The 10,282-nt window shown below is 39.8% G+C and overlaps 3 protein-coding genes across 3 annotated transcripts in view; 1 reads left to right on the top strand and 2 right to left on the bottom strand.

Annotated features, from left to right (window-relative positions):
* The window catches only part of LOC101290759 (GPI ethanolamine phosphate transferase 3-like), a 7,060-nt gene extending 4,796 nt beyond the window's left edge, over positions 1 to 2,264 (bottom strand). Inside the window, exons 1-9 of the mRNA XM_004298200.1 lie at positions 2,035 to 2,264; positions 1,924 to 1,958; positions 1,721 to 1,842; positions 1,407 to 1,496; positions 1,182 to 1,301; positions 992 to 1,075; positions 692 to 769; positions 171 to 296; positions 10 to 99 (exon numbers count right to left, since the gene is read on the bottom strand). Coding sequence (XP_004298248.1) covers positions 10 to 99; positions 171 to 296; positions 692 to 769; positions 992 to 1,075; positions 1,182 to 1,301; positions 1,407 to 1,496; positions 1,721 to 1,842; positions 1,924 to 1,958; positions 2,035 to 2,264 — 975 coding nt within the window. The remainder of the gene's footprint in view (positions 1 to 9; positions 100 to 170; positions 297 to 691; positions 770 to 991; positions 1,076 to 1,181; positions 1,302 to 1,406; positions 1,497 to 1,720; positions 1,843 to 1,923; positions 1,959 to 2,034) is intronic.
* Positions 2,265 to 3,171: 907 nt separating this feature from the next.
* LOC101291516 (F-box/kelch-repeat protein At1g16250-like) lies at positions 3,172 to 5,828 on the bottom strand. The gene is made up of 4 exons (XM_004296977.1): positions 5,775 to 5,828; positions 4,943 to 5,518; positions 4,042 to 4,619; positions 3,172 to 3,312 (listed from the first exon to the last, which is right to left on the bottom strand). Coding segments are annotated over exons 1-3 (1,140 nt in total). The 5' UTR covers positions 5,777 to 5,828; the 3' UTR covers positions 3,172 to 3,312; positions 4,042 to 4,057.
* Positions 5,829 to 8,601: 2,773 nt separating this feature from the next.
* Positions 8,602 to 10,096, top strand: LOC101315232. Its single transcript, XM_004298199.1, has 2 exons — positions 8,602 to 8,687; positions 9,047 to 10,096. The coding sequence occupies exon 2, from the start codon at positions 9,047 to 9,049 to the stop codon at positions 10,094 to 10,096; it is 1,050 nt and encodes a 349-aa protein (XP_004298247.1). The 5' UTR covers positions 8,602 to 8,687.
* The last annotated feature ends 186 nt before the right edge of the window (positions 10,097 to 10,282 follow it).

The following is a 10,282-nucleotide window of genomic DNA, read 5'->3' as shown; positions in this document are numbered from 1 at the left end:
AGAGAGTACCAAATCTAGTCCACAAGATGAAGTATCAAATTCTGCTGGTATGGAGGATGGGGGATTCTTAAAGCTCAGAGCAAACATGGATGTCTCAACCTGCACTATGCTATTCCAGTTAGCATGAACAGATGCTTAAGTAATCAATAAAGAAAATATATTCATTATACCTCTTCAGCAGTCCCCCCACCATGATCTCCATTTACAGTCTGCCCATGATCACCCATCACAAGTAGTAAAGTATTCTCGTGTAATCCCCCCGGTGCAGACTGGCTCTCCAGTGCTTCAACTACATTCTAAAGAAAACTGATCAGGTTGTTGAAGTAGCCATGTAAGGATAAATTAAAAATAAAGTATCAAACTATCAATGATACCAAACACATGTATGTGCCTAGAACAATGTACTGGGTAAAGTATACCCAACATACCCATAAATACAATAACATTACCTTGATTGGTCAATATTAATATTCAAGCATAGCCAAATGTTTAGAAAGAAAGAAACCGGTTTTAAAAAGAATTTGGAAACTGTAATTCCAATAATGTCTCCCATGTATTTGGCTTCACCATTCTGTTCTAAATTAAACTTTCTCAACAAGCCAATCATTGAGGGAGTAATCCAAGAAAGCAAGTCTAGTGAGAAGAATACTCTCAATGTGCAATTTTCTTATGTCTAAGTTCAAGGAATTACTTGCAAAACGGTGTTGTATTGCTCCAACTTCTCTATCATTTGCCCAGAATCAACCCCAAATATGTGACCTGCATGATCCTGAGCCAAAAAAGAAGATTTAAACAAAAAGTTCAGTAACTCGATGACTTGATGCAGGTACCGAAAACTACAAAGACCCAAGTTTCATTTGATAATCAATTAGTATAAGAAGCTAGCACAACAAGATCATACCAAATTGAATAATCATAAAACCGACTGACATCTTCAAACAAAACTATCCAAGTTATCTAACACCACACTAATCAAGCAAATGAATCTTACCACACCAAGAAAGTGTGCTATAAGGACATCCCAATCACCTCGATGCAAGTATGGAAGAAGGTGTCCAATGCATCCGTTGTCCACCTGAAAAATGAAAGACAAATTAGTTCTAGCCAATTAGCCAAGAAAATAGTCAAAAATATGACTACATTCAAGTTATGAAAAGTGCAAAAACTTATGCAATACATACCGTGTCAAGATCTCTAACATTAAAAGACGGGTAAGGAAAAGCTTTCTGAAAATGATGAGGAAACAACTGCGTCCATGTATCATCCCCCATCATGACAACTCTCTTTCCATTTTGAGCGAACTGCAGGTGAGCCCACATTTCAGACAAACAAGAAAAAGACGTCTATAGCTTGAAAAAGGAATCATCTTTACAAGTGAATATAAAACCAGAGAGAGAGAGAGTAACCTGATGTAACAAGTTATCTTCAACAATCGCTGGAGCACCAAAGCTATTCCCAACATCAATGAAAGTCGGCAGTCCACCGGTTGTCAATCCCTAGAGTTCAAAATTCATCCTTGACATAAGAATCCTCCAAATTCAACTACGAAATTACATCACAAAGTAGTACTCATATTTAAAAGTTGGAAAATCAAATCACATTGCTGAACTAAGATAGAGCAACAGTCACACTATTTATACAAGGCTTAAAACGGTAAACACCATTTAGAACACTATTGAAACTCTGATTAGAACAACATAGCAAGAGAGAGGTGACTGACCTTCAAACGCTGCAAACTAGTGGTAGGTGGATCAGCAATGGCTTTGAAGATCCGAGCCGACGATGCATTTGTAGCAGCCAGGTCTTGAATAAGCTTCAATTTATTCATCCATGGCTTCTTCTCTGCAACATTACCCTCTATCAAGCACTTGACTCAAATCGAATCGAAAATCATAAACAATTAAACCAATTCACAAAGCTAACCTTGAAAAAAAGTACTTGGAGCTACAAAATCAAACCTGGAACAAAACCAAAACCAAGAGATCAAAACCAAAATTGAGACTGATTATAAGAAAATGGGAGACGATTATGTACCGGAGGGCGTCGAAGACGATTATGACGAGTTTATCAATGGCAGGTTTGCTCCAGCAGCGCTTCTGATTGTGGCTCTGGTTTTGGAAGAAGCAAGGGGATTGTGAAACGTCGTCGCATTGGCTGAAGTTAGGGAGCTCGGTTCGGGTGAGGAGGAAGCCTCTGGTGAATATGACTACGGCGACGAGGTGGAGGAGCATCATCACCCAGTGCACCCATATTCCTTTCCCCATTTTTCACAGCGCTACTGACCAAGAAGAAGAAAGACTGGGTTTGGTTGAGAGGCTGTATCTCAGATTGTGAGAGAAGGAGAGATCCTTTATTTCAGGTTAGAGTGAGTAGCGCGCCTTTCTTCAACTGCTTCTTTCTCATTTTTTCTGCTCTAAAAAAAAATATTTATATTTATAATTTAATTTTCTTTTAGTTTTGAATATACATTTGAAAAAGAAAATCCGAATATAGGCCCAGAAGGCAAGAAGGCCGTTTTCATGTAGTTTAGTGACATTGTTTCTCGGGTTGTCATTTAGTTCAATGACATAGTTTCTCTTTCGTAAGTTCAACTCCCCTGTCACGATAAGCTAGTTTGTAGCATTTACGTTGTTATCCGATCAACAAATAAACTGGAAGTTTTTTGGGTTACCTTAAACAAAGACAAAAAACAGTTGTGTCTTTGTTGGTTATGTTCTGATGAAATGAGAGCAGGAGGGTTGCAAGAGAAAGCATTTCATCAAGAATGAGTAGAATCTAGTTACCAGAATTGCATCTCATCAAAAGATGCTCAGTTGTTTTTCATTTCTGATACAATCATTGTTCATGGATATTACACTTGATTGCAAATATGGTGACAAAAGAGAGTGATGCTACAATAAGGAAGAATTGAAGCCAAGCATGTTCCTGTGGGAAAGAGTAGAGTACAAGATTCTTTTCATACATCTCCTGGCGAGGGTGGAGCGCTGTAAGTGCGCAACTGCTCCTTCAATCTTGGTCTCCGGTGTTTTGGAAGCTTTACTTTGCCCAGTACCTCTATGGACTGGGAACTACCAGCAAGGTTGTGCTACCTAGGGTATCCGTGGACAAGGATAGACAGCCTTCTTTGTCAAATTTTGGATAGTCGGCTTTTGGACAAAGATTTCATTGTTCTTCTGGAACACCTGCTGTGTATGCATTCTCTCCTCTTTGATGAATGGAGTTTGTAAGGTGATGATCCTGGTTTCGACTTTGACATGGTACGCATTTGGTAGGGCTGAACAGGAAAGGATGACTTCCCCAACAGAATAAAGCCTGGAAAGAATAAGACGACGTATACATTACCAGTTTCTAATCACTAACACTATTAACAGTATGGTTAACCATATTATGAAAATGATATCAGACAAACGCAGAAATGGAAAATGAGAGAAAACACTGGGACTGTGACCCTATAAGCATGTCATGAATATGAACAGCATGCAAGAGATTAAACACATGCTTCAAATCAGTATAAAGCACCGGACTTATTATTACGGTAAGAGTTCTAATAATACAAGTGTGTTCTATGATTTCTATCTCCTCTAGACTAAGAATTTCTTGTTGCTCACTCCACATAAAATTATGTCACATTATGAGGTTTCACTACTTATTTACTAAATAACTGGTGATTCACTCCACAGCAGAGTTTATTTATTTATTCCTCTAGAGGATCGGATTGACATGACAACCATTCAGAATGGAAGAGTGCAAGTATTCCCGTTAACCTGACATTCTAAAGTTATCGATGATCTTCCTATCCACAAACATTGTTTCATTTTAGCTCCATTTTATACTGTGTTTAATCTTTTCAAGAGCTACATATCCAAAAGGGAGGGGGAACAGTTGAGTATAAATGTATATTACATTATATCATCCACAAGCATCATTCCACTATGTTCTTCACATGCACTATATTACTGTAATCAAAATTCAGTCAGTGTCAATCTTACAGGTACCCAAATGCATAAGATATGCATCAATTTTTCAAGCATAATACTTTACCTTGGTCACCTAAAGATTATTCTTCCATGGATGCACACCCTATGACAGCGCCACGAGCTGACCCAATCATGGGTCTAGTTTCCCTCCATTTCAATGGCTTAACCAAGGGGTTACAAACCCTCACCAAATCCAACTTCACAATGTCAAACCTCCCAGCACCTGATTGTTCCCACTTGAGAGCCTTTCCTCCTAGGACATATAATTCATGTTGTAAGGCAGCAAAACCATAACCAAAGGCCTCCACTTGCCGACAATGATCAGGAAGAACCACAGATGGAACTGAGCCTAAGTTGTACCACTCTCCTTTTTCAGTGTCTCTTGTTTTAATCAAGCTCTCACCCCAATCTACAACAGTATACACTCGATTATCTCCTATCACCTGAACTGCAAATTGCATTGACCTTGAAAAAGGCCAAATGTCTTCCATTGTACACCATGTTCCATCAGATAAGCTAAACACCTCAGACGTATTTTGGTCTCGCAGGCCTACTTGGTCGCTAAGAACATGAAATTTCCCTTTGTAGGATAAGCCTAGGCAGTCCATCTGGGCATGAGGCATTGGTGGCAACTCCTCCCATCTGCAATTTTACACGTTTATTATTAAAATAGAACTGCCAAATTAGGAACAAAATCACTATGTAAGATAGATCATGAACATATATAAAAGCAATATTTATACAAGGCATGCTATGTTATTTGCAGTCAGCAAGATCAAGACAAACTTCTCACAAAAGAGGCCAGCAAAATCAGAAATGCAAGTTACCAAACCTTGCTTCTCCCCTCAAAAAGAATGTTCAGAAAACCCATATCAAGCACGAAAACATGAAAAGCATTTTTCACGGAGTAAAAATGGAATAACCAATTGATGTTAATGTTTAAAGGGCAAATGATAAAAACATACTTGTCAGCCACTGGATCATAGACCTCGGCAAGAGCAAGCCCTCTGGTGCAAGATAAGTTACGTCCCCCAGCAACATAAATTTTACCAGATACAACACTACATGCAAAGTGAGAGCGGGGAGTAATCATGCTTGCCACATTGGTCCATTGTTTCTGAAATGGATCAAACTGCATGACCTCATTTGTTACCAAAGGCCTATGATGAGGAAATGCAGGATTTACCCGAGAATAGGACCCTCCAATTACAAAAAACTGATTGCAAACACTAATACATGAAAACCCATAGTGTCTCCCCTCAGCATGGACAGAGGGAATCTTAGGCAGAGGATGCCACCTATCAGCCTCAGGATCATAAGCAACCCACTCATTGTCAGAGCCTTCAGTCAGAACAAACAACCAGTTTCCACACAATCCCTCTCTCGCTTTATAGTTGGCAAAGTCCGAGCTTCGGATCAAATCTTTCCATTTCTTTGAAACAGTTTCAACCAGTCCATGGTATCCATGAGACAGCTTTGTCAGGCACCTCAATGCCAAGTCATCAGGCAACCCAGGAATGATAGCTTGATGCAGAGATTCCCTATACGCCAAAGATTAAAACTTTAAACCCAACCCACTGCTTAAAACCAAAAATGGTAAATCTATATGCACAGTCTAACCATCGAAAAAGCAATAATCACGACAGCAACAAAACCCAACAACAATTCATAAATGAGCATTAACTATCATATGCGAGTTCTTCATTATCTAAATATCGAATGGCTTCTATAACTGGAGCATTATTGCATTCTTAATGAGAAGCATAGATGGTTACTTAAAGAGATGAACTTTCTTACATGAATAGGGAGGAAATGATTTCCTTTATGAATCTGATATGTCTCCTTCACAAATGAAGAACCGAACCCAAAAGGAAAAGGGGATAACTTGCACCAAAATATGATGAATTTCCTGCAGATTGAAATCAGGTTCAGACAAGGAGATAATGCTATGAAAATGGGAAAGTATACATAAAAAGAAAACGGTAGAGAATCCTGGGGAACAAACCTAATACAGGAATGGAACTGTGTTGTGGAATCTGTCTTCGATTAGGTGGTGGAAAGTGGAAACCAAGCCCAAGCCTAGGATTTGTTTGGCATTTGAGCAGCCTTGAGTGCCCTTAGGTTATCAGTCAAATCTATGTTGAGAGAGAGAGAGAGAGAGAGGTAGAGGTAGAGGTAGAGGTAGAGAAATGTGTCTGAAGAGGGGGATGAATCACTCTTTTTAAAGCGAGGAAACTGTGATAATTAGCGCACACAAAAAAATAAAATAAATAAATTTTCTATTTTTTTGTTGTGAAATATTCTACATTCGGAATAAAAAAAAAAATAAAAAAAAAAGAAGTAAAGTGACACAATAGAGTTGGTCTAGTGGAAGCCCACTAACAGGAGGTGTTTGGTTTGAATCTCCGTTTGTTGAAAACATTTATTAAAGATGGGTCATACCTAAAATTATTCACAACTCAGAACAATAACTCATTCGGTCACCATTATTTAAAATAAGTAAAAACGTAAAGTGACATTTTCTTTAATTAGTTTAAATTTATCTATGATTGAGAATTTAAAATTTGTAGATTTTGGAATTTGGATAATGAAGTAGGTAATGGATTAAAGAAAGGAACATGTATGAACCTAACTTTAATAACAAAATATTCATTGATGTCGAAAACTAGCGTGGAACCACCTACCCTGCTCTTTTGTCCCATCAAGAATTCTTGATATTAACAACGCTTTGATTTCGACAAAGTGTATATATATTAAAAATATATATATATATATTAAAAGAATTGACGAGCGAAGCTAAAACTCGAATCATCTATATTAACTCGAAATTTTATGTTTGAGCTTTGAGATAAGCAAAAACAAGCCAAACTCAAAAATCATTAGCGAAATGTTTTTATACAAATAGACATTTTCTCTTATCTTCTTAAATAAAGAGATGGTGCGATTGACATCTAAATTCTCCATATATATATATATATATTCGTTCCACTAATATCGAAGCTGAGGGTCCTATAGATGAAACCCTAGGTTTCAGGTAGTTTAGCGGCGGCGGCGTTTGGTGGATTCTGTCTGCTACAGGGCATCTCGGTGTCGATCTTTACCAGTGGTGAAAAGGAGAACCGATTTGGTTGATCTGGCTTTCGCTATTGACGAGGTGCGGTGGAGATACAGATCGGGGAGGACGATTTAAGTGCGACCCAAGTTTTGGATCGGCAGGGCGGCGACGTCAACAGAGGGGATAGGCTTTGATTTGGGACAACAAGGCGATGATCTACGGGAGTCGGTGGGTGATAACTGAACAATTTGACCAAAGGGAGGCTAGGGTTCTTCTCATTTTCTTACCGAAGGCTCCGAGTAAGCAAGTATCAATGGGTTGGAGGAGAGGGAACTCGCCAGATTGAATAGGCGGCAGGAGGCTCATCCGGTGAGTCCCAATGATGGTCGATTCCGAAAGGAAGAGAGGAAGGGAAGATTGGGCTCATGGGCCTATGTCATCTTAGGCTGCAGCAATGTGGCCTAGGCGGGCTGGGCCTCAGGGTTTTATCTTTTTCCTTTTCTTATTTGGGTTGGCCTATGTTTTGGGCTTCTAGAAGAGTGACACCTATAAGTCTATACTGCTTTGAGTGAAGCTATTGCGCTAGATTGTTTGAGTGGAAACGTACACCATTGGGTCTTAGATGTCACATTCAACATGACGGCTGCTTTATTTCAAGGTTGTATAGATTTAGAGGTTATTTAGCATTTGTTTTCTAGTCGTTTAGGGTCCACCTTTTTGGATTGTAGTTTTGAGGTTGTTTTTTCAATTCATAGTTCCTAACTAGCATTAGTGACTTTCACTTGCATTTGTATGGTCTTCGGACCACTCATGTTTGACCGTTTTGGTCGTCATGATCTTTGATCAATGAAGCTTTTTCCTTTTCCCTGAAAAAAAAAAAAAAAAAAAAAAAAAAAAAAAAAAAAGATGGTGCAACTGGAACTTCTAGATGCTTATTATAATCAGGGGGTTTAGGCTTCATGTCCTCTCTTGTATTCGACAGTTTCATTAATGAAGACTTGAGGGCAGTCGCACCAGCCTTTTATTCAAAAAAGAGATGTTGCGACTACTTGAAATGATACCTGAACTATTGCGTCGTTATCAAATATAGTACATGCCGTTAGTTTTTCTATTAAATTAATGACGTGGCATGTATTTAGAGGGGCAAAATGGTCTATGCACGTTGTTTCCCTTTTAAAAATTTCCTGCAAATTCTTACAACTTTTATTTTCCCTTAAAATTCTCATAAACCCACCAATTGCATAAGGCTGCTAATCGAGGATAAGTAGAATTGATTTATAAATTTAGTACTGTTCTAGGATATTCTTTATGTGTGCCTTTGCCTTATGCCAATAGGATATGTAGTTAGACTAGATCTATGTATTCATATCCTTACCATACTGGTAATGTGTAATTCCCTATATAAAGGACTCCTATCAATGAATGAGATACACATCTTTCACGATTCTCTATTCTCAATTTACTTTCACTTCATCACGTTATCAACCCTTTGCTCAAACCCTTGAGCTAATAGTTTTTCCCAAACCCTAAAAACCAAAAGCCGAAAACCCTCGGCCCTTCCTCGGCCGCCGCCGCCGCCGTTGCCCACGACTGCCGCTCCCCGACCGTCCGCTCCACTGCTTCCTTCTCGTCCGATCAAGCATCCAAGTTTTACGGTATGTTTACTTTACAACCCTAAAACTCTTCAAAGTTCAATAACCTCGGGGGAGATAAAGTGCTTTCTCCTCTTCTTCTACTCCATTTTATGCTTGGGACGGTGTCTTTGCAGGTTTAAAAATCCCGGTTATCCTCCCCGGGTCCAAAGTTGTGTTTGATCAACTTTGGTTATTGCTATTTTGAAGGTGTGTTTGATCACCTTCACACAAGTTTTTTCCGAGTCGTGTTTGATCGACTCCGGACATTTAGGGTTGTGTTTGATCAACCCTAGATAGACAAACCAAAAGCATCGTATTTGAGTACCTTTTTCAGGGTCTCCAACAGAAAACTAATACGACTTGTTCTCTCTTGTATGCAGATGGACAGAGGCATTGAATTTGACGTCCTCGACGCCCATGGTACTGAGTACCATCGTTGGGTCTCGGACATAGAACAGACCTTCATCGCTAAGGATCTGACCGAGACCATATTCCCCGATCCAGATCAGGAACCGCCTAGCAAGAGAAAAAAATCTCAGGCACTCATGTTCCTTCGTAAGCATATCGATCCCACACTGCGCAGGCAGTATCAATCCAAGCACGATCCAAAAGATCTGTGGGATGCCCTTGCCGAACGCTTCGGCAACATTCACTCGACCTTGCTCCCAGAACTAATTGCTCACTGGGATGAAATCCGACTTTCGGATTACAAGAAGGTGGATGACTTCAACAGGGATATGCTTTGCCTACAAGCTCAACTGAGCTCATGTGGAGTCGAGAAAAGTGATGCCGGCATGATCGAAAAGACTTTCTCGACCTTCCCTTCAGTCGCTAAGATCCTCATGAACCAATATCGGCTTGAGTTCACAAATAAGAGGATTACTACATTTAGCGGTTTAATGACGCATCTTCTTATGGAAGCAAAGAATAATATGATCAATGATCAGCAAAATTTGCGTCCTGTAGGCACCCGGAAAATTCCGGAATCTAATTACAATTGCAACCGGAGTAAGAAAGCTCCGAAACGCAAGGATCAACATAGGAATGAACCTTATGCACGTGGGAATCATCACCACAGTGCCTCTAGTTCTCGGGGACAAGGTAGCGGCTTTAGTGGCCGTACCAACTCATGGCGTCGAGACACCGGTGCCGCCGGCCCCAAGGGCGGCGCCGCTCCTCCTCGGAAGCAGCATGCTCGCTCTTCTTCTGCCTTTGATGGTCAATGCAACAGATGTGGGTCCAAGGACCACTGGTCTAAAAGCTGTCGCGCTCCTGCAAATGTTGTTGCCGCATACAAGAAATACAAGGAATTGATGGAAGTCAATTCCACTGAAAACAATGGAGTTGAACATAATGTTACCTTCAAGGTCGCTGACCCTAATGGACAATGTTCTGACTTAGATGCCCCTGACTTTGACATCACCGGCTAGATTGTTTTCCCTTTTACAAGTCATGATGTAATAAGGCATCGTAAGCATGCCATGCTTAGTTTTCTTCTCTAATTTTTTTTGAGACCCTTATGTACTCTTTTCAGCGCATTAATGAAAGTTTATTTCATGGTTCTTCTTGTCTCTTGATAAGACGTATTTGCACACGCATCAATTAACCCTGTCAAC

The sequence above is a fragment of the Fragaria vesca genome, linkage group LG4 (genome assembly GCF_000184155.1).
Source record: "Fragaria vesca subsp. vesca linkage group LG4, FraVesHawaii_1.0, whole genome shotgun sequence".
Lineage (NCBI taxonomy): Eukaryota > Viridiplantae > Streptophyta > Magnoliopsida > Rosales > Rosaceae > Fragaria > Fragaria vesca.
This window is presented reverse-complemented; position numbering and strand designations above follow the sequence as displayed.